The 26873-nt window shown below is 43.7% G+C and overlaps 1 protein-coding gene across 20 annotated transcripts in view; it reads left to right on the top strand.

Annotated features, from left to right (window-relative positions):
* The first annotated feature begins 4239 nt into the window (after window positions 1-4239).
* Window positions 4240-26873, top strand: part of LOC132466261 (sorbin and SH3 domain-containing protein 2-like) — an 85326-nt gene continuing 62692 nt past the window's right edge. For 10 of the 20 annotated variants that reach the window (XR_009527816.1, XM_060063362.1, XM_060063373.1 and 7 more), the window contains exon 1: window positions 4246-4579. Coding sequence is in view for 14 of the 20 variants with exons in the window: in XM_060063362.1 (XP_059919345.1) it covers window positions 4424-4579 (156 nt within the window). In the remaining 6 variants the exon portion in view is untranslated. Of the gene's footprint in view, window positions 4681-5287; window positions 5391-26873 lie in introns of all 20 variants that reach the window. The other 10 variants (XR_009527815.1, XR_009527814.1, XR_009527813.1 and 7 more) reach the window with 6 other exon arrangements.

Here is a 26873-nt window from a genome sequence, read left to right as displayed (position 1 = left end):
TTTGCAAAATGAACCACTCTTGTAAAAACTATACACTAACTTATCAAAACCATATTCTTTTACCATATGAAACACACACGTTGCATATGACTTAATTCTGTTTGCACCAGTTACACTCTGCTGTTGAAAACCTTAAACACTTTCGGCTAATTCTGCTTCTAAGTGCATAGAGTAGTATGGGTGAAGCACACAGTGAATTTGCAAAACATTGCTCGGATTTGCACAACTGTAAACACAATGTCTGCGCACACTTTTTGCAAAACAATACACACAGTGAACACTAAACACACTTGTATGCATTACTGTAGAAACCACACAGGACACAAGACTAATGCTGTTGACAATGTTATTTTTTTCAAGGCAACAAGCCAACAAAAAAAACATTTCCCAGTTTTCATGAACATAACATGAACAAAAAAAGAACCCCCCCCCCCCCCCAAAAAAAAAGAAAACACAGCACATAAATTGCTATTGTTGGTCTCTTCTCCTAGCTGGATATGGCCAGAGAATCTCATCTACATCACAGGCGATATCCTCATTCGCCAGACAGCGGGGAAAGAATCGCCGTGCATGCCTTATCCACCCCTGTATGGCTGTGGCCTCAACCTGGTCACAGGCCTCCTCCATGGCCTGAACGAGGGCTACCCGAGCCAGGGGGTGCAGATCGTAAACCTTCCACCGCCATGCCGAGAAAAATTCTTCAATTGGGTTAAGAAATGGTGAATATGGTGGCAGGAAAAGGACTGTGAAATTTGGGTGCTGTGTAAACCAGTTCTGAACCAGAGCAGAGCGGTGGAATGAAACATTGTCCCAGGTGACAATGTATTGAATCTGTATGTTATTGATTGTGAGGTTGTATAATCTGTCTAAAAATGCAAGGATGTGAGGGGTTTTATACGGACCCATGTTGGCATGGCGGTGGAGGACCCCATTCTGGGTGATTGCCGCGCAAAGGGTGATGTTACCCCCACGTTGCCCCGGGACACTAATAATTGCCCTCTGGCCAATTACATTTCTTCCCCTCCTTCTGACCTTTGAGAGGTTAAACCCCGCCTCGTCTATGTAGATGTACTCATGCTGAATGGCCTCAGCATCCATTTGTAAGACTCTCTAAAATACAGTGAGACAAGATTGTGTAGTTCAGCATAGATTTAGTGTACAGCACATTTACATGTAAAAAAAGGTTATGTGTGCAGTATGCAACATCAGAGTGCTAAAGTGAACAATACATACCTCCACATACTCATGCCGCAGCTGTTTGACCCTCTCCGAGTTCCTCTCAAAAGGCACTCGGTACATCTGTTTCATTTGTACCTGATGTGCCTTCAGGATACGAGCTATGGTGGACAGAGAGACCTGATTCACGTTCTGAAAAATGATTTGGTCTTCAATAATTTTGGCCTGGATTTCACGAAGCCTGATGGCATTATTTGCCAAAACCATATTCACAATCTCCCTCTCCTGCAGTGGTGTGAAAATGGGAGTCCTTCCTCCTCGTTGTACTCAACCCTCAATCCTATGTAGAACAAAACACATGTAACCTACTGTAAAATGTCACAGGAAGGGGTATCAAAAGTGCTGATATGGGGTGCATACAGTAAGAAGCTGTAAACAGGTAATTTTTGTACCTGTTTTCCAGTCTGAATGCCCTTATGACAGATGCCACGGTGAATCTGCTGAGATTTGGCTGGACTCTCAGTCCAGCCTCCCTCAGCGTCAATCCATGGTTCACAACATGGTCCACAAGAGTTGCGCGAATTTCATTGCTTAAAGTTGGACCTCTTCTCCTTTGAGCTTCACCTCCTCCTGCTTGAAGTCTTCCTCTTCCTCTTCCTCTTCCTCTACCTCTACCTCGGCCTCTACCTCTGGCACGGCCTCTGCCTCCTTCTCCTCCTTCTCCGATTCCCCCTCTCATCCTCACTCTTCCTCTTCCTCTTCCTTCCATTTTGGTTAAGTTTGGTGAACTCACCTGCTGCATTTTTATTGTGCTTAAACCTGATTGGTGTGTCTACAATTAAGCAATCTTGTGTTTGCACACCTGATGGCAGTGTTCAATCAACTGGCTCATGGGTGTGGTAATTTGATAGTCAGTGCTTTAGAATTGCAAGGAAGTGACATCTTGATATACTTCTGTGTCTAATGCATAGACGTGTGTGTTAGTGTTTCAAATCACTGTGTGTATTGTTTTGCACAAAGTGTGAACGGACTCATTGTGCTTACAGTGGTGCAAATCTGGGGCCGAGTTTTGCTCCTTGAGTGTAAGGTTTTGATAATTGGGCAAAACTTTAGATTTTAGTGTTTATTGTATCGTAAAAAACTGTAAAGGAAACAAAAGTTGCCCTTAAGACAATAAATTCATTGATCCGCCGTCTCTCTTTCTGAACCCCATAACAAAACGCATCACCCCACCTGGTGGATAAAGCACCAATCTGCAGCTTCAATCTTACTCGTTCCCCATGGCACCGGCACCTTTGACTATTTTCTTTAGTTTTTGCAGTGTCTATTCCCTTCTAAAAGGAAAACTAGACTCTAAAAGAATCACATACCCTGCTAGGAATGAAAATGTGTCTAATATATCTGACGACACCAAACGTCACACCAAAAGTCGATCCAAAGTAGACCTAAACCTAAAGTTCAAAACCATAATGTTGACACGCAAAAAGGTTTAACATATACAGGACTCTTCAATACAATTGAATTCAACATTTCTGATGTTATATTATTTTAGGATTATCCAAAACAACAGCAGAAACAACAAAAAATACAAACATTCCTTTCCTGCTCCATAATAACTTATCAGAGGAAAAGTATTGGCCTTACATTGCGTTATAGAACATTTACGTTTTAAATTAGACCTATATCTGATGATTTAAACGACATTATTCTATTGTATCACCGCAATCTAATATGATTTTATATTTCTTTACTTAGCTGCTCTCTCAAAATCAAGGTTAGCATTTTACCAATCATATGACTTACCTATAGCAGTCTTCCGAAACATGCATCCCAGGATGCTGCAATCGCCTATAGGGATACAAAAGCGTCATAATCCCAAATTTCACTTTCCGAAAAACTAATTAGCACAAAACCTTTGCCACAAGGCATCACTGTTGCTTATATAAGAAAGACCAAAGGTAACAAAATCAGATATAGTCTAATGCTATGTTTTTTTATTATTATTATTATTGTTGCACTTCTTTCTTTGTAATTTTAACCATATTCTTCTCTCCTCTCCTAGGGTTGAGTTCAGAGTCTTCTCTCCTCTCCTGGTTGAGTTCAGAGTCCTCTGTGCTATCCTAGGGTTGAGTTCAGAGTCCTCTCTCCTCTTTCCTAGGGTTGAGTTCAGAGTCACCCAAAACGCATCACCCCACCTGGTGGATAAAGCACCAATCTGCAGCTTCAATCTTACTCGTTCCCCATGGCACCGGCACCTTTGACTATTTTCTTTAGTTTTTGCAGTGTCTATTCCCTTCTAAAAGGAAAACTAGACTCTAAAAGAATCACATACCCTGCTAGGAATGAAAATGTGTCTAATATATCTGACGACACCAAACGTCACACCAAAAGTCGATCCAAAGTAGACCTAAACCTAAAGTTCAAAACCATAATGTTGACACGCAAAAAGGTTTAACATATACAGGACTCTTCAATACAATTGAATTCAACATTTCTGATGTTATATTATTTTAGGATTATCCAAAACAACAGCAGAAGCAACAAAAAATACAAACATTCCTTTCCTGCTCCATAATAACTTATCAGAGGAAAAGTATTGGCCTTACATTGCGTTATAGAACATTTACGTTTTAAATTAGACCTATATCTGATGATTTAAACGACATTATTCTATTGTATCACCGCAATCTAATATGATTTTATATTTCTTTACTTAGCTGCTCTCTCAAAATCAAGGTTAGCATTTTACCAATCATATGACTTACCTATAGCAGTCTTCCGAAACATGCATCCCAGGATGCTGCAATCGCCTATAGGGATACAAAAGCGTCATAATCCCAAATTTCACTTTCCGAAAAACTAATTAGCACAAAACCTTTGCCACAAGGCATCACTGTTGCTTATATAAGAAAGACCAAAGGTAACAAAATCAGATATAGTCTAATGCTATGTTTTTTTATTATTATTATTATTGTTGCACTTCTTTCTTTGTAATTTTAACCATATTCTTAAATGTGAATTGGGACAACAGTATGCTTGCATTGCAGGACACGAGGCCTCCCTCCGCCTCTCCGCGGCCGGGACGGACCACCCTGTCTGGGTTGACTTCAGATTAATACCGCCTACCACCACTACAACGGTGGGATTGAGACTTGAGCTGCCGCGGGATTAGGCCTACGTTAAAAATAAACCCCACTGTGCGGCCTTTGATTGGTCCAGTGTTAAAATAGGATGCCAAAGGATTAGAATGGCTCTCTGCAGCACAAATAGCCAGTGTTCTTTGGTGCGTGTTGGATGGGAATTGGGAAGCCTGTCGTCTCTACCTCTGCAGGCAATAGCCCTCAAAGTCAACGCTGGACCCATGTTTGGCAACGCCCTCTTCCAGCTTCCAGTGGAGGAGACGGTAATTTTAGTAACCCCGGGATACGTAGGAGACACGCGCAACGAGGATGCGACGATACGACTTAAACTTTAACCCATGAAAGAAGCATCTTCTTGTGACAGGTTTGTGTGAGAGCCGAACGACGATCGTGTGACGAGCTAGAATGTGTGTGTGTGTGTGTGTGTGTGTGTGTGTGTGTGTGTGTGTGTGTGTGTGTGTGTGTGTGTGTGTGTGTGTGTGTGTGTGTGTGTGTGTTGCACATTTTTGTGTATTTCAGGTGTTGATGCTGTGAGCTGAGGGGGGACAGAATGGCGGGATATCGGCCTTCCACCGGAGTTCACAATGTTCACATGTTTTATTACGAACTACGATTATTATTTGTTTAAGTCCCCCCCCCCCCCCCCGCCACGCTCAAACCCAGGATGGGGGACATAGTTAGCGCCTCGGAGCCATATCGAGCCCGGGGGAGGGAGAGATAGGGTGGGAGAGGAGCAGCAACACTACACCGCGCTATTCTAACGCGCTAGACCCAGTGGCGACCCACACGCACGAACCGTGAGCAGCGAGCCGAGGCAGAGAGTTGACATTCATAGTTAGATATAGTATGTGGAATCGAATGGAAAAGAGCGTGTTATGAGGAGGGAGATCCAAAGGAGGCAGTGATCGTGTGCGGTAGGTTCTTCCTCCTAAATGCGGCGGACCCTCCTCCACATTGGTTTGCTATTGTAGAATTATCCGCACCTGCTCAGTTCTTCTCGAAGATGGCCTAATGGTTTAAGGGGGAGACGCGTGTCCTGTTCTCCTCATCCTTAAAGCACGTACACTGAAAGAGGTAATATAAAGTGTATATATATATATATATATATATATATATATATATATATATATATATATATATATATATATATATATATATATATATATATATATATAGAGAGAGAGAGAGAGAGAGAGAGAGAGAGAGAGAGAGAGAGAGAGAGAGAGAGAGAGAGAGAGAGAGAGAGAGAGAGAGAGAGAGAGAGAGAGAGAGAGAGAGAGAGAAGTCTATTCGAGCCGGCTGTGTCAACGCTTTTGTGTCACAGGTGAACCGCAAGGCAGTGCGGTGCGAGTGACAACTGGCAGTGTTATAAAATGGATTGATTTGTGTGGTGAACGTCTATGGTTTTTATGTTTTTGCGGTAGTTGATAAATCTGATCCTTGGGCGACATCACGGGGACATGAGGATGTTGTCGCTCATTGTGCTGCTGTTGAGCAGTGTACTGGTCACGTGCATTAGTGCAGTGGCTGAAGCATTTGCAGCACCAAACATTCTCACCCTCATTCTTTAATTCAGATCCATTCGTTTATTTAACTTAAATGTTTACGTTTCTTTATTTCCGTAAACATCTATCTTTTTTTTATTTTTGATGAAGGTCTAACTTGGTAAAATGTGTAAAAAAAACCTCAGTCCTTAGTTAACCTTAGGTTGGCCTAAGTTGTTCCTCCCATTTCAATCATTTAATGTGTTTGCATTGATCTACTTAGCTCGATGTAATTTAGTACTGATTTATCACAACATATCTTCCAAATTACTACCTTCTGGAGGCATGCATGCAGTTCAGTCTCCTCTCTCCTATGGTTGAGTTCAGACTCCTCTCTCCTCTGTCTAGGGTTGTGTTCAGAGTCTTCTCTCCTCTCCTAGGGTTGAGTTCAGAGTCTTCTCTCCTCTCCTGGTTGAGTTCAGAGTCCTCTGTGCTATCCTAGGGTTGAGTTCAGAGTCCTCTCTCCTCTTTCCTAGGGTTGAGTTCAGAGTCCTCTCTCCTCTCCTAGGGTTGAGTATAGAGTCCTCTCTCCTCTCCTAGGGTTGAGTTCAGAGTCTTCTCTCCTCTCCTAGGGTTGAGTTCAGAGTCCTCTCTCCTAGGGTTGAGTTCAGACTCCTCTCTCTAGGGTTGAGTTCAGAGCCTTCTCTCCTCTCCTAGGGTTGAGTTCAGAGTCTTTTCTCCTCTCCTAGGGTTGAGTTCAGAGTCCTCTGTGGTATCCTAGGGTTGAGTTCAGAGTCCTCTCTCCTCTCTCCTAGGGTTGAGTTCAGAGACCTCTCTCTCCTACGGTTGAGTTCAGAGTCCACTCTCCTCTGGGTTGAGTTCAGAGGACAGTGTAGCCTTATTTATTAACTGTGAACAGTTTAACTCTGCACAGCTCACACCCTGATGGGATATTGGGATGTTGGGATGTGATAGATGGTGTGAACGTAAACAGTGAGGTTAAGATATTTTTTTAAGAATAAAATATTTGAGGGGTCATCATCTATTGTGATGAGCAAATCACATTCACTTATCATAGTGAGACTGTATATGGAGACTGTATATATATACACATATACATCACATCATATATATCAAGGAAAGCATGTTTTTTTTTGTTTTTTTATAACTTTGTTTATTGGAGCACATCACATCAAACAATATAAATCTTGTAAGTTACATGTGTGACCAATGTTTTTTTTTTTTTTTTTTAAACAAACACACATTAAAGGGGACTTATTATACCACCAGGTGTGAGTGTGATTAGCCTTACAAGCCGTTTCGAAAATCGGCCTAATATGACATCACTAGTGGGTGTGTCCACCTAGATCTGTGCTGGATAGATGAGCAATGTTTACTTCAGTCCACTGTGTAGGCTGGTAGATAGATCTATCCAGCAGTTTATTCGCAGTTTTTACGTGTATCGTATCGGCCGATACGCGGCTGATTTTCGCCGTTCTTTTTTTTTTTTTTTACTTGTTCTACCTCACCTGTTTTTAATATTTGTTAAATATTGTTCATCTACTTGTTCTTACTTGTTCTACTTCTTTTGCTAGTATTTTAACATCAACATTTAGGAGTGATATAGGCCGATAGGAACTGCACTCTGCAGGATTCTTGTCCTTTTTAAGGATAACTGAAATAGAAGCCTCAGTCAAGGTTTTTGACAGTGTTCCTGTAGACAGGGAATGATTATACATATCTAGTAATAGAGGGGCTAAGAGAGTGGAGAATCTTTTATAAAATTCGGGCGGCAGCCCATCAGGCCCCGGTGTTTTCCCATTGTTCATTTCCTTAATACTTTCACATATTTCCCTTAAGGTTATTGGTCGATCTAGTGACAACTGCGTTACAATATCAACAGTTGGTATGTCTATGTTATCCAAATATTCGTCCATGTTTGAGTCTATAGGAGGGGGTTCAGAAGTATAAAGTTTAGAATAGTATGCTTTAAAGGCCACATTGATCTGCATGGGACACGTTGTAAGACCAACCGGCTGATCAATAATTTGAGTGATGTGTCGTGATGTCGCTTGGTGTTTGAGCTGGAGGGCCAGCAGTCGGCTTGCTTTGTCGCCATATTCATACAACATCCCTTTAGATCTCATTATACTTCTTTCTGCATTCCCTGTAGAGGTGAAATCAAACTCTGTTTGGAGATTAACCCTTTGCTGATGCAGCTCTGGAGTAGGCTTTATTGCATATTGCCTATCAACCTCAGATATTTTACCGGTTATGTCTGTTTGTGTCTTTCTGCGTTGCTTATTAGAGTAAGAAGAGTATGAGATGATTTGTCCTCTGATGGTGGCCTTTAGGGTTTCCCAAAGCAATGAGGAGTTAACTTCTTCTGAGTTATTAAAACACAAAAAGTCTTCAATAGCCTGCGTTATAGTAGAACAGAACACATCATTGGACAGTAGCGACGTATTGAGCCTCCATTGCGGGGTCCCCACTGATGGAGAATCAAATCTGAAATCTATTAACACAGGGGAGTGGTCTGATATGACTATTGCCGAATATTCAATGGAATGAATAGATGGTAATAATTCTTTATCGATACAAAAATAATCTATCCTTGAGTAGGAATGATGTACATGCGAGTAGAATGAGTAGGCTCTGGTGTCATCATGTAGGAGTCTCCAGGGGTCACCACTTCCATAATCCTCCATGAACGACTAGCGTTAATGCCATTTTCGATAGTTTGGTCACTCTGGGGCTTGAGCGATCCAGCTGAGTGTCCATTACACAGTTTAGGTCCCCTCCAAAAATTAAACGATGTGTATCCATATTCGGAATAGCGGATAAAAGCGTAGCCATGAATTCAGAGTCATCAAAGTTAGGAGCATACACGCAGACTAGTGTAACGGGTAAATGGGATAGTCTGCCCGTAACAATGATGAAGCGCCCATTGCGATCAGGCACTATACCCTCTGATATAAACTGAATTTTTTTAGAAATTAAAATGGCAGCCCCTCTGGCTTTCGAGTCAAATGATGAATGAAATACTTGTCCTACCCACGGGCGCCTAAGCCTTGTATGATCACTTATCTTGAGATGGGTCTCCTGAAGGAAGACAATGTCAGCCCTATGTAGTTTGAGATGTTGAAAAACCTTTGCCCTCTTAACAGGACCATTTAAACCTCTCACATTCCATGAAATTAATTTGACCTGTAGCTTATCCTTCCCACCTTGACCATCTATCATGTAGGTATACTAATGTACATAACTGAAAAGATATGATAAATAAATAAAGACAGCATATTAAACCCGCTGCACACACAACAGATACCAACATTTGTATTCAAAGGTGACCAGTACTCTCCCTCCCAAATCCCCCCCCATAAAAGAAAAAATGACGAAAACAAATAAAGAAATAAACCCAGCAGCATTAGAACAGTCTGCCGAAATTCTTCAAAGCCTATGCTCGTCCTTCCGTGGAAGCGAGCCGCAGGTCTACTCTACAGTTCCACTCCTAGTAATGCAGTATCTACAAACTTTATCCAACACAAGAAGGGATTTGCTCCCAACACTGAACACATACACTGCAAGTGCACCTATAATAAAACATTATTTTTTTTTTATTCTACGTTTACCCTCTTCACCCCATTTAACACAAAACTCGCCTTCAAGTATCGCAGTCATACTAACGCTAAATGCGATCCAGGCGTTCTATCAGTTATTCACAGTCAGCATGTAATATCTGATCACTCAAGCTATTTAGTGTCAACTCAAACCTTTCAGATGTGGCAACATTCAATCTCGTTCTCCAACAGTGTTGGCTGGAAAGTTTCCCTTTATCCGCTCGTAGAATGTCTCTGCTGCTTCAGGGGTGTTGAAAAGGTGTGTTTTCCCGTTGGCAGTGAAGCACAAACGAGCAGGGTGGCGCAGGGAGAATGTGATTCCAGCGGCATAAAGTTTAGCCGGCCCTTACATAGTCGACGCGAGCGACGCGCGTAAACGACGTGAGTGACGCGAGCGTCGCGCTTCCTTTCATAGTCTACACAGCATACGCGAACGTCGCGGGCAATGCATGACATGCAATACACCACTCACGCCATGGGTGGCAGCAGAGTCACCGGTGTTTTCGCGGGGGGACGTTCCAGGTGACGTTCAGATCAAAGTGGCTACGGAAGAAGAGTGATGAAGCGCAGAGGTAGGCGGTGGTATGTGCGCCCTTTAAATACCACACGAGATCATGATGGGGAATTTGTTTCTCTGGTGCTTCCAATGCGAAGCATGGACGAGGAGAGGCATTTCCAGTATTTTCGGATGTCGGCGCCAAAGTTTGATGATCTCCTTTCGCGAGTCATCCGATATCTTCCCGACTCACCAAAACCGGCCCTTGTCAGGGAGCAGCTGGCAGATTATTTTTTGTCAGATGCTGGCGTGTTTCCCCACCAGTACAATGTGCTACGATTGGGTATGCGCACTGACCAATAAATGTATATGCATTGGTCACTTGGAACCATGACTTTTGATTCATTAGTTATCATGTTACACAAGTTACCTAATTTGGTTTACGTCAAACTCATTAATTCATATCCATATAAAATGTTTATACAACGAGCTATTGCCTTGACAGATTAATGAATTATTTAAGTGTAGGCCTACAGCCAAAGGCTTTAAGCTATAGCGCATAATGTCCACAGAAATTATATGGTAGGCAACATCAGGCGCGTCGTTAGCAATTGAAAACATCCGGGGCTTTAGCCCGGGGGGGAGCACCGTCCTGACTCCTGCGTGCTACGGTATCTTAATTAATTAATTAATTAATTAATGTATCGATTAATGAATTAAGGGCGCCCCCAACACAAAGGTCGCCTATGCCGAGCGCCAGGGCAAAAATAAGACATTAGAATAGCCTATATAGCCTGCGTGCACCTACCCGATGTCAAGAAGCCATCGCTGCTCCGACGGACTTTCTCCCCCAGCCAGGCAACGGCAAGTAAGTAGTGGTCTGCTTTTATGTTTCATTTTTAAGTTATTACTTATTTTCAGTGTAGGTTTAATGTTACAGATAAAAACATGCTTTATATTTAGTCAGCATTTCAGAGTTCTAATGTTTTCCCGGAATATGCATTCCTAAACTGTTCACGTCAAGTTCTCTTTAAGATCGCATGAGATGATATGTGCTATCGCGCGACCTGTAACCAGGAAGTAAACACTCGCTTGCATGAAATGATATGCGCTATCGCGCGACGTGTAACCAGGATGTAGATTTAAATAATGAAAAAATAATCTTCCCAGACTGTTTCTGTTACTTGCTTATGCTGTATGCAAGTTGTTTAAGAAGCTTATCTCCATATAAATCTGAGCTGTACATGAATCTGTTAATGAAGTCTCATTTCGACTCCTTCCTCCACTTCACTATTCATGTTCTGTTGCTTGCAGTTAACTACAGCCGCCCTTCCTGGGTAACGCCACCACCAATCCCTGGTCATCCATTGAAGCCATCTCTCTCACTCTGTACAGTCACACTGTTGCCGCTTCATTCTCATAATCTCATTATTATGGCTGCTTTGGATGCTTTAAAAAATAAACATTTTTCTCTTAGGTAAAATCAAACCAGTGGGATGTTAGATTGAAAACCTCCAAAGCAATGTATTAAAAATTGAAAGACAGTCCTATGTGAAGTTTCTTTTTAGGGGATTTTCAAAATGAGGTACCAGAATGGATTGTCAACCCACTGTTTCTCAACCCTCTCTGATTATTACTATGAGTAGTATTTGCATGCATACAGTACTCACATCAGCGTCACAGTAAGCCTATAGAGGCTGCAACCATTTGCTTCTCAAAAGATTGTAGTGTTTTAGAATGAACAACCACTAGAGAGACAAGACAAGACTAATTTTGATTGACAAGTTGGCTAGATTTATATATGTATTTATATTTTTTTATTTATAAGAATGAAAGAAATTGTGTAATTAAAGAATAAAACAATGATTGATGTATTTTTGTTTGAATAACATCTTGCTCACGCGGCCAGTGCCAGCGCCGGCATTGCAAGGGGAGGGATATTACGTACATTTGCAGAAGGCGGGATAAGTGCGGCCGCTGTCACTCAGGTTTGTTTTGGTTTGACGCAGACAGCATGGAGGCAGAACAGACCGCAGAAGTCAACGCGATCGTCTTCAATGTTGCTGCAACGATGCAGCATATATTCAGAAGAGCAGCCAGTACTTACGTGTATGAAAGCAGCTATATATATATATATATATATATATGTATATATATACATTATTATTATTTATTTTTTACGGCAGAGATCCGGGGCTGATCCCAAAAGATCCGGGGCTATAGCCCCGAATGCCCAGGTCTAACGACGCGCCTGGGCAACATTATTAGAGAAAAGGGGTTTATTTATCAAATACAGAAAATAGTCCCACCATACACGCACACATTTTTCATTCACTACACACTCACGCTTTCAAATTTCATTCACTCAAAGAGGCTACTGAACTTATGTTTCACACAGAACATGAACATTTATGTTTCACATAACGTGAACACAAAACATTACGTAATTAATTCAAATAGGCTAATTCTAAAACAAATAAGGCCAGCAATAGAACGAATATCGGGTGACAAGAAGATCATTAAAATGGCTCACAATCCCGCATCAGCTGTCTGATGTCACGCATCAAATTAGCACTTTGACCCTGTGGAAGGGTTCGCATAAATTGGCACAGATAATTAGTAAAAGAGACGTCAAGTCATTCTTATCACGTTCCCGCATCCTCTCATATGTTCTTCTGTAAATATAACCTATAGTAGTAATAATGTACAATATTTGCAGTATCGCCCCCACCGACAACGCTTGGTATTGCATGGATCGGCGCGTCGCGTATCAAAAATTTGGAGGACGCGTTTTGCTACGCTTCGACGCTTAATGGCGGCCGAAGCGTTGCGTCGCGTAGCCTTTTGGACGCGTAAGCGTAGCGTTGCGTCGACTATGTAATGGCGCGTTTCCACTGCAGGGTGCGGAACGGATCGGATCGCAAAGGTGCGGGTCGGGTCGCGTTTCCACCGCCAAAAGTGGGCGTGACCCGGACTTTGCCGTACCCTTTCCGGCCCCATTCTCGGGACTCCTCCGTTGCGGTACCCAAAACGAGACCAGACGCCTGAAAGGGTCCCGTGAAATTCTAGCTACACCCCCCCTCCGTTGGTTCTTCCCGCTACTTCCTGCTTGTTGCGATGCAAGATGACCCGCTTTCCCGCTTTCCAGTATCGTCAGAGCCCGAGTCGCGTCACCATAGCCGCGGGAACGTATTCTCAGCAGGGGGTGCTGGAAAAAAAAACTCAGCCTGCACTAGACTCGCAACTCGCTACATTGATAAAAAAGATATAGCAGCGCAGCTCAATTACACCAGTGCATGCGCGCACAGTCGAAAATCGATCGTTGTGTTCACACCATGGTTCACATCCAGCTGCTCACAGAACAAGTTTAGCGCACCACCGCTCCCCTCACACTTTTTCATCTAACTTTTTTTCAGCACTATAGGTCATATGAGCATTCAATAAATGCTGCGTCTCAAAATGCCTTGGACAGCAGCGACGATGACTCGTTTGCCACGGGCCGAAACAGTGCGGAGCGACCACAGCCAGAGCGAACACAGCGGGGCAGAGGAGTGTCAGGAATAGTCTTTGGTGTACACATCAGTACGGCCTATTTGCACTACTGTTTAGTGGCAATGCAGTGTTTTATTCTATGCCTTTTTATTTTCGTATATTATTTCAATGAATACAATTTATTTATTTATAAAAACAAGATCTGGTCTTCAAATCTTTTTTCCAAATATAGGTTGTCTTAAGGTACGGCCACACCAAACGCGTTACCTGCGTACCACGCATATAAAATCGGCAATTTTTCCATAGGGAAGCATTGGTTTACGCGCGTATGAGGTGCGTACACGCGTATCATGCGTACCAAGCAACATTTTACTCGCTGTAGGGGCGCATGAGGCGCGTACATATACGCGCGTATATATACGCGCGCACATATACGCGCGTACATATACGCGCGTACATGTACGCGAGGAGTTCAAAAAATTGAACTTTTTACGCTCATACGCGCCGCAATAGCCAATCAGCGTTGAGCTTGACCCGACGTCACTGGCAGAGAGTAGTGAGCTTGGACAGAAGCATACGGCCGACATCTTTCTTTATTCTGTGTGGAAATAGTAACATAGTTACGCCATTAAATGCTTTTATGGAAACATTTTTAGCGAGAAATGTGCATTTTACTTTCATAATGTTCGCTCGGTGAATGTGAAGGATGTTTGGTTTGATAGTTATGACGAAGAGGGAACGCTCCGTTCACTTGCATGGACAGAGTCTCTGGTTACTAAGCAACCTCAACGTCTTGGCGGACTATATATCTGCTGATCAACACTACGAATGCTGGAAACACACCAGACACACCATGTGAAGTTATTTAACCCGATTATTGTTATTTATATCCGAGATTATTTAATCTAATGCCGCTTTTCCACCGCACATGTAGCTCGACTCGACACGACTCGACACGACACGACTCGACACGGTAGCAGCACGGGTGCTTTTCCACCGCAAATAGTACCTCCTGGACGTGGGCGGGGTCGGCTGCGCGAAAGGGCCGTGACGTATTTGTGTACGCGACGCAAACAACACATACGCAACCCACACATGGACAGAACCCACATAACAACAATGGAGGGCATCGATCGCATTACTATTATTAGCTGGCATGTTGAAGAAGTTGGAGAAGTGGAACATGTTGGCTGCGGCGCTGCTATGGATGTTACCAGCATGTCGCTCTCGTGACTTCGTCACACTCTCTGGCCAATCAGTCGCCGGCCGTCTGCCGACGTCACCTTTTAGCATCGGCTCAGCTCGCTTGGAACCTAGAGCGAGTAGGTACTAGAAAAAGCAGCCACTTCAGGTACCAGATACCATGGTACCGCGGTGGAAACGCAAAAAATGCGAGCTGAGTCGAGTCGTGTCGAGTCGTGTCGAGCTGGTACCATGCAGTGGAAAAGCGGCATAACCTGATCTAAACTCTATCACCCAAACACGGCGACGTTTGGGTTTCCTACCTCGGACTCCAGAGCAGCCATGTCCATGGCAGCCACGGCCGGCAACTTTCTTTATTCTGAGTGGAAATAGTAACATAGTTACGCCATTAAATGCGTTTATGGAAACATTTCTAGCGAGAAATGTGCATTTTACTCTCATAATGTTCGCTCGGTGAATGTGAAGGATGTTTGGTTTGATAGTTATGACGAAGAGTGAACGCTCCGTTCACTTGCATGGACAGAGTCTCTGATTGCTAAGCAACCTCAACGTCTTGGCGGACTATTTCTCTGCTGATCAACACTACGAATGCTGGAAACACACCAGACACACCATGTGAAGTTATTTAACCCGATTATTGTTATTTATATCCGAGATTATTTAATCTAACCCGATCCAAGCTCTATCATCCATCCAAACACGGCGGCGTTTGGGTTTCCTTCCTCGGACTCCTTAATCCAGCGCAGCCACAGGCTGGGGGGGGGGGGGGGGAGTTTTGGGCGGTCTCATCTACGCGCGTATGCGTACGCGCGTATCTGACCATTTTTGACACAAAATGGTCAAGCAACATTTTCGCTGCGTTAAGGTGCGAACACACCAAGCGCGTACCTCGCGTACCATGTACGTGCGTAACGCAGCGAAAATGTTGCTTGACCATTTTGTGTCAAAAATGGTCAGATACACGCGTACGCATACGCGCGTAGATGAGACCGCCCAAAACTCCCCCCCCCCCCCCAGCCTGTGGCTGCGCTGGATTTAGGAGTCCGAGGAAGGAAACCCAAACGCCGCCGTGTTTGGATGGATGATAGAGCTTGGATCGGGTTAGATTAAATAATCTCTGATATAAATAACAATAATCGGGTTAAATAACTTCACATGGTGTGTCTGGTGTGTTTCCAGCATTCGTAGTGTTGATCAGCAGAGAAATAGTCCGCCAAGAAGTTGAGGTTGCTTAGCAATCAGAGACTCTGTCCATGCAAGTGAACGGAGCGTTCACTCTTCGTCATAACTATCAAACCAAACATCCTTCACATTCACCGAGCGAACATTATGAGAGTAAAATGCACATTTCTCGCTAGAAATGTTTCCATAAACGCATTTAATGGCGTAACTATGTTACTATTTCCACTCAGAATAAAGAAAGTTGCCGGCCGTGGCTGCCATGGACATGGCTGCTCTGGAGTCCGAGGTAGGAAACCCAAACGCCGCCGTGTTTGGGTGATAGAGTTTAGATCGGGTTAGATTAAATAATCTCGGATATAAATAACAATAATCGGGTTAAATAACTTCACATGGTGTGTCTGGTGTGTTTCCAGCATTCGTAGTGTTGATCAGCAGATATATAGTCCGCCAAGACGTTGAGGTTGCTTAGTAACCAGAGACTCTGTCCATGCAAGTGAACGGAGCGTTCCCTCTTCGTCATAACTATCAAACCAAACATCCTTCACATTCACCGAGCGAACATTATGAAAGTAAAATGCACATTTCTCGCTAAAATTTTTTCCATAAAAGCATTTAATGGCGTAACTATGTTACTATTTCCACACAGAATAAAGAAAGATGTCGGCCGTATGCTTCTGTCCAAGCTCACTACTCTCTGCCAGTGACGTCGGGTCAAGCTCAACGCTGATTGGCTATTGCGGCGCGTATGAGCGTAAAAAGTTCAATTTTTTGAACTCCTCGCGTACATGTACGCGCGTATATGTACGCGCGTACATGTGCGCGCGTATATATACGCGCGTATATGTACGCGCCTCATACGCCCCTACAGCGAGTAAAATGTTGCTTGGTACGCATGATACGCGTGTACGCACCTCATACGCGCGTAAACCAATGCTTCCCTATGGAAAAATTGCCGATTTTATACGCGTGGTACGCAGGTAACGCGTTTGGTGTGGCCGTACCTTTACGCACGTACATGGTACGCGCTTGGTGTGTTCGCACCTTTACAATGGGGTTTGTGTTTATATTCGGACCAATACGGTACAGCGGGCGCTCACATGACGTTAAACATTTCCTGGTGCATAATGTGACGCTTCAGAACCTAAAATCCCGTTTCTCCCCGTTGACACGACAACACATAACCGGCGTTTTCAGAAATCTCCACTTTGGCCGGAGTTTTTAGAAATAATCGTTTTCTGTGATAAGACAGGGCCTCAGACAGCACCCCCAGCACCCCTACTTCCCGCGGTACTGCGCGTCACAGTGCTTAAATTTGCATACGCGATCTGGTTGGATGACGGATCCGTCGCTGCCGAAAAAGTTGAAAATTTTTCAACTTCTTGACTGAGCCGAAGGACGGAGGTAGTGGGCACGGGGCGTTACGCCCCGTGCCCACTACCTCCGTCCGTTGCGTTATCCCCATTGACTTGAATGGGGACGGACGCGCAGTGCATTGTGGATCCGTCCGTTCCGTTGGAGCCTTCGGCTCAGTCAAGAAGTTGAAAAATGTTCAACTTTTTTGGCAGCGACGGATCCGTCATCCAATCAGATCGCGTCTGCAAATTTAAGCACTGTGACGCGACTCGGGCTCTGACGATACTGGAAAGCGGGAAAGCGGGTCATCTTGCATCGCAACAAGCAGGAAGTAGCGGGAAGAACCCGGCGAAGCGATTTGATTGGCTGACGGATGCCTCTGCAAAGACTACTCCCCCATCAGTCAGCAACGCCTTCCCACCTCCGTTGACTGAAGGAGGTAGTGGGCACGGGGTGTAACGCCCCGTGCCCACTACCTCCGTCAGTTGACCGTTGCCCATTGACTTTGAATGGGGACGGACGCGCAATGCATTGTGGATCCGTCCGTTCAGTTGGAGCGTTCGCCACCGTCAGAAAGTTGAAAAATGTTCAACTTTTTCGGCAGCGACGGTTCCGTCATCCAATCAGATCGCGTATGCTTGGGCTTGGCTGACGTATGCCTCTGCAAAGACTACTCCCCCATCCGTCAGCCACGCCTTCCCACGTCCGTTGACTGACGGTGCAGTGGGCACGAGGCGTAAGGGCCCTTAATGTTCTTGAACGTCGCTCGCTGCTTGGCCAGGCCCGCACTCATGTCGGGGAAGAACAGGATTCTGTTGCCATCGAACTTTATGCCTTCCTTCTGCGATCTCGCCCACCGAAGCACACGCTCCTTGTCCTGATAGCGATGGAATCTAGCGATGATGGCTCGTGGACGTTGTCCCAAGGCAGGCTTCGGAGCAGGTGCACGGTGCGCTCTATCCAGCTCAGGAGGTGTGGGGAAAACATCATTTCCAACAACTGACCGAAGAAGCTTGGAAATGAACTCCGACGGTGAACCTCCCTCCAGACCCTCCAGTAGGCCAACGATCCTTATATTCTGTCGTCTGGAACGATTCTCAAGGTCCTCCGCTTTGGATGTTAATGCAGCATTGGCCTTCTCCAGGTGATCAAGCCTCGTTGTAAGCTCGGCTATCTCGTCACTTTGGGTGGAGAGTGTATTTTCAATGGTCGTTATCATTTGGTTGTGAGAGTCCAATGCCGCGTTGATAGTTTCGAGAGACGTCCGTATAGGTGTAAGGGAGGTATCCAAAGATGTCGTGAGGAACGTTTTGAGTTCAGCCGCCAAACTTTCTTTGTGTTTGTCAAGTTCCTGCACCAGGCTAGCAATGGTTAGCGACTCCGCCATCTTAGCCGTTGGTGTTGCTTGGGTTGGAGCATAATCTTTCACCTGTCGTTGTTGCCTCGACATTGTAAAGCCAATTTAATCGATCTGAGATGTAGGCCAACTTTTCTTAAATAATTAATACAGTTACATAGGGTAAACTTCACTTTGGTGCACGAAAATCATGAAATACACGGAGCCGTCCCAAAGCGTGACCGACCCCTCACATTGCAAAACCGGAAGTCGGAAAGCATGTTCTGATAAGGAAAAAAGGTTTATTATTTTGATCATAAAAAGGTTCTCCAAATCCTTGATTTGGATATTCATACTGAATTCTGGAGACTGTTATGAAGTTTAAGAAACAAAGTGAAACGGACAGAGATAGTGGGACCAGACTTCAGGTCATGTCTCTGCCCTGAACATTTGAATCTGTTAATAATGCCAGATGGCACAATAAGAACTTTTTTAGTAACTCCAGTGGGTGTAGCTCCGGCAGGTGTGGCTCCGGCGGGTGCAGCTCCAGCGGGTGTAGTTCCAGCTGGTGTAGCGCCAGCGGGTGAAGCTCCGGCGGGTGTAGTGGGTGTAGCTCTGGCGGGTGTGGCTCCAACGGGTGTGGCTCTGGTGGGTGTGGCTAAGTATTTATTCTCCGACCCCCCAGCCAGAACAACCTGCTTCAGACCGCTGCAGCAAACTGAAACATAAAGTGCTTTTGAAAATGTAGAATTTGTTTTGTGTCTCACCCTATGTCATCAATAGATGTTGTGATGGTCTAAATCTATTGAACTGTGGCCCCCAACAAACACCCTCTCCTTCATATATATATGCTACTCTGCTATGTTCTGAATGAATAGCAATTGGCAATTTTGCAGGCAGACCAATTTACTCTTGGAACAATTGTATGGTCCACAATGGTGGTTAAATGTATGATATACATTTTATATGAAATAATCAGAAACAGAACAAGGCATGCAATTTTAAACATTCTGAGTCTAATTTACAGTTTTATTGTTGATTGATCTCCTGGTGAGCACGTCGAGCCCCCTGGGTGTTGCTAGCCACCCATTTGCACCCTGGTTTTCGTCTGTCACTCACAACCTGCCTCCCCTGAGTCTTCTGAACTTTGGACACATCATTTGTGTTTTCTGTAGTCTGTTCGACTTATAATTTGCATTCGATTTGCATTAAGTCAGTACACAATACTTTGTCCATTAAACATTGTGCGGCCCTGTATGTATCTGTGTTCCTATGTGTGTGTCTGGGACTGTGGGAGGTGACCATCATGGGTCTCTCTCCCACCACACTCCCCCCCCCCCCCCACCCAGTCATTATGGAGGCAGTTTCCTGCCATAATTGAAACCTGAAAAAAAAAGTTTCAAAGGCTTGTAAGTCTGGGTTTGAAAACTCAACACCTTATAAAAAAGGTTTTGCAACACTGAAAAAAGAGATGATTTTGTGTTCCATTTTATCGTCTTCATCATTTTCACAAACGCATTTTCAAAGTTTAAAAAATGTCCCCAGAGCATTTGCAGAGTTTCAAATCAGGCACTGTTCTAACAGTGTATTTCATTGTTTCCCGGTTTTGAAACCTTGTAAATGGGATTCTGCAAACAGGTGTTCATACATTGAGAAATAAGTTTTGAAAGGTTGAATATTTATTTTTAAAAACTTGTAAAGGTATAAATGTACACCATTGCAATGTATTTCTTCTTCTTTTCAGCAATGATTTTTCAGAGATTTGAAAAAAAAAACGTTCCCTGAGGCGGGACCATTTGGCTCTAAACCTATTGGTTGCTCTCTGCTGACGTACATTCAAATAACATGTTAACAGGGCTGTGCGTGATTGACAGTGCTCTGCCGATGACAAGAATAACAAGCGACCTGCGCGGTTGTGTTTTCCCTTTTCTGGAACCATCTGGGTACGGAACCTACGGAACCAGTGGCGGCGCCAGGGGGGGGCTAGGGGGTGCTAGAGCACCCCCTAGATTGGCCATAGCACCCCCATAGCACCCCCAAGAAAATAATGGTTTATTTATTATTGTTATTTAATTTCATTCTGTGTTCTTAATAAAATGTATTGTGTGATAATAATATTTTAATCACAAAAGAAAATAACAGATTGAAATAAACAGATTGTTTACGTAGCACGACACAGACACGTTGCGTGCGTGAACGTGATTGTTCAATGAGTAGTAGGCCTAGGCTAAGTAACAGTAATCCTGGCGATCGGTCAATTCTCTTATTTGTGGTTTTGAGTACCTACTGTTTGGTTTCATTCATGTTTTGATTGTGACCTAAAATAATATACTCTTTTTGAAAGCATTTCTGACTCTTTGCCTGTTTAAGTTAATTCTATCTGACATTCTAATCTGCCGTCTTTAGTTAGAAGTGTATTGAACTTGGTATGTTTAGTTTAATTTGTCGCTCATGGTAGTGGTGACCTGGTAGTCATCTGGCGCAAACTTTAATCCACACACTGAAGTAAGTGAAGTATTTGGGATTACGTTATCTATAACATGCATGACCGTCGGAGATGAACGCGGCTTTGTGCGCGTCCATCAGAAGTAGCCTAATGACAATATAATACGATCGATTTGAATGGCGCTTTTTATGTACCCCAAAGACCCGTTAGAGAGCAAACGTGTAAACATATGTGACGATATGGTGGGGAGGTGTTGTAGTAGAGAAAAATGAGACTCGTATGCTATCACCCTAATTTCATAGCACCCTCAGTAAAACGCCGAGCACCCCCATAGCACCACCAGAAAAAAATCTCTGGCGCCGCCACTGTACGGAACCCGTAAAGGGACGTAAAATCTAGATTTATATAATAATAATAATAATAATAATAAATGAAATTTATATAGCGCTTAATATGGTACTCTAAGACGCTTTACATATTGCCCCATCAAAACTATGTAAGACAGACAAGGAATAAAAGAAAAACAGCGAATAAACATGAAGAATAAGGTGGGAGTTAGGTGGGGAAGGCTATTGTAAAAAGGTATGTTTTGAGATTTGAAAGAAGAGAGGGTTGGAGAGACTTTGATGTGGGAGGGGAGTGTATTCCAAAGGGTGGGGGCAGCAACTACTCATTCACATTTAAAGTACACACACACACGCGCACCAGATAATTTCTCGTGCTCACGAGAAACGTTATTATTATTTTTTTATCCTATGTCCCTTTACGGGTTCCGTGAGATGATTCCAGAAAATGGGAAAAAAAAATCAACCGCGCAGGGCCCCGTTTCCCGAAAGCATCTTTAGCTTAAGTGGATCGCAGAGTGGGTCGTACGAGCATCGTACAGTTTTCACACCGTTTCCCGAAAGCATCTTTGGTAACGAACGTCTTGAAAACGCTCGTAGCTAACGAGTGCTCCAGGGTACACGTAGGACGCTAAGAGCCTCGTTAGCCTACTATAGCCTCAGTGGCGTAACCAGCGGACATTCCTAGTATTGGATGCGTTTTATTATAACACATTGGTAATGGTGTATCACGTGCGTCTGAGCCTAATGTGGGCCATTATGTTCTTAGTTTGAGAGAGACAGTCCAGGAAATGTTTGAGCAGGCAGGGCACTTAAAATGTGTGAGAGAAAGTGGGGGGGATTTGTGCAGACTGACATAGGCTACTCATAAAACGTAGCCTAAAATAATGTAAAAATAAAATAAAATAATAAAGAAAAAAAAATATTAATTATAAAAAAAAAAAAAAAAAATGCGAAGGAGCATGCAAAAGGCTGGGATATGGTGGGGATTGGTCACGTTGACAGGAATGTTTAGTGACATGTGGGAGGGTGGAGGCCTTAAAAAAATGTCTCAATCACTCTTCGACGTGCATGAAAACCAGCCGCGTAGTTATGAGGGAGGCCGTCCTCACACCGATCTTCCTCGTCGTCATCGTCCTCAATGTCCTCCGGTTCAACCAAAGCTACCCCAGCCTTAGCTGCAATGTTGTGCAACATAGCTGTCACACATATCACAGCGCATGACTTGGCCGGCGAAAACTGGAGCCCTCCGCTGGACTTGTGAAGGCATCTAAAGCGCAACTTCCACCTCCCGATCGTGCGCTCAGGATTAGGACTGATATATATGTCGGCCTAGGCTTAATCAATTGTGTTTTAATATCTTGAGCATTCATATTATTGCAATCTATTCTTTTCGTAGGCTACTCTGCGGTTGGCCTTGATGGGGAGATATTTTAACCCTTTTTAACCCCATTTTCCTCCGACATTCCTGCATCTCCCCCTGCGTCATAGCCCGTTTCAGCACCATGTCAGTGGACAGGTACAATCCTATGATCGTCGTGAGTGCAGCGAATGCGCGTACACGTTAAGAGGTGTTTCGGGAAATGCTCCAAAGAAATTATCGATGGTTCGAAAGATCCATCAAGAGAATGATCTTACGAGCGAAGATCCATCGATATCGGGAAACGGGGCCCAGGTCGCTTGTTATTCTTGTCATCGGCAGAGCACTGTCAATCACGCACAGCCCGGTTAACGGCACATGTGATTGGAATGTACGTCAGCAGAGAGCAACCAATAGGTTTAGAGAAACAATCGGGAAACAATGAAATACACTGTTAGAACAGTGCCAGATTTGAAACTTTGAAAATGTGTTTGTGAAAATCATGAAGAAGATAAAATGGAACACAAAATCATGTTTGCAGATGTTTGAATTCGGGGATTCAGCCTGTATCTTGGGGACGAGACAGACGAACAGCAGAACACCCGTGGTAACAAAGGAAAGGAAACATACAGGGCTCACAACAAAACGGTCGAGAAAACACATTTTTACAGGGCTCACAACAAAATGGTTGAGCAAACACATTTGTACAGAGACTATCAACATCAAGAATACCACGAAGACAAAGTTCACCAAAGGGTACTTTCAATTTCAAAAGCAACACGGCCAAGTCGGCGTCTCATTTGCAGTCTTTTTCTTTCAGTTCACGCTATTCCTGAAAAGCTTGCCCAACGTTTACTCGTGTCTGGCCCCTCTGTCGGTCAGTCTCCCTTTTCTCTTCTTCTGTTCCTCCGACATTGGGTTTCTCTGTCTCTTTTTAGTCGGCTGATCTATGGTGAATGTAACAATCCCTTAATTACTTGTGTTTATATGTTAATATCGAACCGGTTCCGTATTTGGGGGTCTGTGCCGTAAAGCAATTTGTTACTTCGCGAGACCCGAGACTCCCGCGAGAGTAGGCGGCGGGTCGCCGGCAGAAACCTAATCCCTTTCTCCGCCAAGATGCGCAAGGGGGAGTCGAAACAATGAACAATCGAACAAAAATGTATAATAGAACCATCGCAATGACTCTTAGCCGGTTATATTCAGGTAAATCAAGCCAAAAAATTTGCATAGTTCCCCTTTCACTCGTGTCTGGTCTCTTTCTGGTCCAACTTCTTTTTATTCTTCTTTTGTTCCACCGACAGTCACCTCTTGGCTCCCTTATCAGTCGATTGATCCATCATGAATGCAACAATTGCCTCGCAACTGGCTGTTTATATCTAGCCGGTGCCATGTTTGGGAGTGTGTCTGTGCCGTAAAGCATTTTCGAAACTACAATCTGACTACATTTTCAAGGCGCGATTGGATACTTCCGCTGCGTCACATCCGGATGTGTCGGTCCGAACAGAGCAAGTTGCATATGCGCTTTTTCCTTGGAGAGGCGACATGGGGCAATGACACATCCACCAAACGACCCAAAAAATGGTTGCAGAACCATCAGAATAACTCTCAACCTGCATAATTAATGTAATTCTGGCAAAAAAAGTTGCATAGTGGGCCTTTAAGGTCACGTATCTGTTCTAAAAAGGTGTTGAAAAAATACGATGACGTCACACATTGTCATACTGTCAGAGGTACTGCTTTACGGCAGTTTCTGAAGCACTTCCGCATTTCCCGCAACGATAATACCAGCTGTTGGAGGTAAGGCTTTTTCTTGCTTACTAGTTACAGAGTTTAAGTGAGGTAATGTAAAAAAAAAGAAATGCGCGAATGTTTTACATATGCATGTAACTTACAGAGTGTTTTTTTTTAATCCTCACTAATGCCGATGATAAAGCTTTTTTTTTTGTAACGATTATGAGCCATTTCTTTCTCCTGAAATAGAAACCTGGATTAGAATCATAATTTTAAGACTGCATCAACTAAGTTTACGTCAGTAAACAATTTCCTAGAGAGCAGTGTTCTGTTGTACTCCTCCTCATGCCTCTTCCTTTCTTTCTTTCTCTACAGTTGGACATTGATGCTGTGACAACGGACAAGTCTTCTTCCTCTGTCCTTTTTCCCTGCCTCTGTTCTGTATGTTCAGTGTTGTTGAATCATTTATATATTTTTTTATTATTTACTATTAGTTACTGTGTTCTTGTTATTGTGATGTTTGAATAAACTTGCCTGTTGCAATGTTGGTATAATGTTTGTATAATTACTGTTATACAACTGTTACTGTTTCAATGTGACCCCGACCATATTTCTCATTTAACAAACATGCGTAGCTTATAATGTGTTGCAGGGCAGAGCAATTATATTCAATGGCTTAAAACAAACCCATCTGTAAAGATCACTGAATGCATAGCAATCAATGACCAGTGGTGTAAATGGTTTTCGCTCTGTGCAAGGTCATTAGCCCAAGTAAGTCCTACAAAAAACAACTACAGTAATAGCAGATGTTGAAGTTGTTAAATAGTTAACAAACAATTTGTATGGAACAATCGGTTAAAGGAGCATTTCACCGGTGGAGGCATGAATATGTATTGAAATTGGGTCCTATATGTAGTCGAATAATAAAATAAAATTCTAATTTGGTGCCGTCTTGACCGAGAAAAGGCAGAAAGTGACTTTTTGGCGCTTGTGGATTGAAGACAACAACTCCCACCATGCACAGCTTCGCTGGCGGCCACTCCCGCTGATCATCTCCGCCTATCGGACACCTCCTTGTTCCAGCTACTAATGGAACAAATCAGCGTGGAGCTTGACCCGACGTCACTAGAGTAGTGACGCTTGCACAGAAGCATACGGCCGACATCTTTCTTTATTCTGGGTGGAAATAGTAACATAGTTACGCCATTAAATACGTTTATGTAAACATTTTTAGCGAGAAATGTGCATTTTAATTTCATAATGTTCGCTCGTTGAATGTGAAGGATGTTTGGTTTGATAGTTATGACGAAGAGGGAACGCTCCATTCACTTGCATGGACAGCGTCGCTGGTTGCTAAGCAACCTCAACGTCTTGGCGGACTATCTGCTGATCAACACTACGAATGCTGGAAACACACCAGACACACCATGTGAAGTTATTTAACCCGATTATTGTTATTTATATCCGAGATTATTTAATCTAACCCGATCTAAACTCTATCATGCACCCAAACACGGCGGCGTTTGGGTTTCCTACCTCGGACTCCTAAATCCAGCGCAGCCACTGGCGCGTTGAACCATTTTTGTGACACACAATGATCAAGCGTCAAGTTAGGCACGTTACACGCGTTTGGTGTGGCCGTAGCCCGTGTCCACCAAAAGCGTTTTTTTATGCGGTTTCACCCAAAAAATCGGCTTCGTGTGGACGGGGCCAAGAAGGCGAACACACGTCACCAAGACGGGGAGACAGCGCCAGGCGACTTACGCCACTATCTGCCAATTGATTGTGGATGCCTGGGCTGATATAACAGTCTGTGGTCCAACTGTGGTCCAAGCTTTCACGAAGGCAGGAATAATCACTGAACTGCCAGGCAACAGCAGCGACACTGACTCGGATAATGACGAGAGGGATCCGGGCATGTTGGATGCCGTACTCGCCCAACTGTTCAATTCGGACACACAAGAATTCGAGGGATTCGTAGACGGGGAATGAACTGAAAAAGTGAGCTTATTGTTAAGAGATATTGATATTGATCAGATATTGATGAGATATTGTTAATATGCACATTAACGTTTGAACATCGTTACCATGGGAGTGACCGGAGTTGTCAGAACGCTTAATAAAGTTTGACTTTATCTGACTGTTTTGTTGACATTCCCTTTAGCACAGCTCAGTCTAGTCGATGCATAACGCAACCCCAGTCAAACGTTTGACTGCAGTATCTTCTATTCTATGCGCCTTATAATCCGGTGCGCCCTATATATGAAAACAGTTCTAAAATAGGCCATTCATTAAAGGTGCGCCTTATAATCCGGTGTGCCTTATAGTGCGGAAAATACGGTAGTCCTCGTTTGTATTTCTTTCGAAATGGTGAACTTTTGCATGGAGCCATCTTCTATGTCAGATCTAGTACCCTCCGCCAATGTACTTCAGTTTTATCAACAGCCTCTGTTATCTTAGCTTCAGACGCTGTGGATGTTAGTTTCTGCTGGTGAAGTCCCACCCAC

Source organism: Gadus macrocephalus, chromosome 10, assembly GCF_031168955.1.
Source record: "Gadus macrocephalus chromosome 10, ASM3116895v1".
In the NCBI taxonomy this organism is placed as follows: Eukaryota; Metazoa; Chordata; class Actinopteri; order Gadiformes; family Gadidae; genus Gadus; species Gadus macrocephalus.
This window is presented reverse-complemented; position numbering and strand designations above follow the sequence as displayed.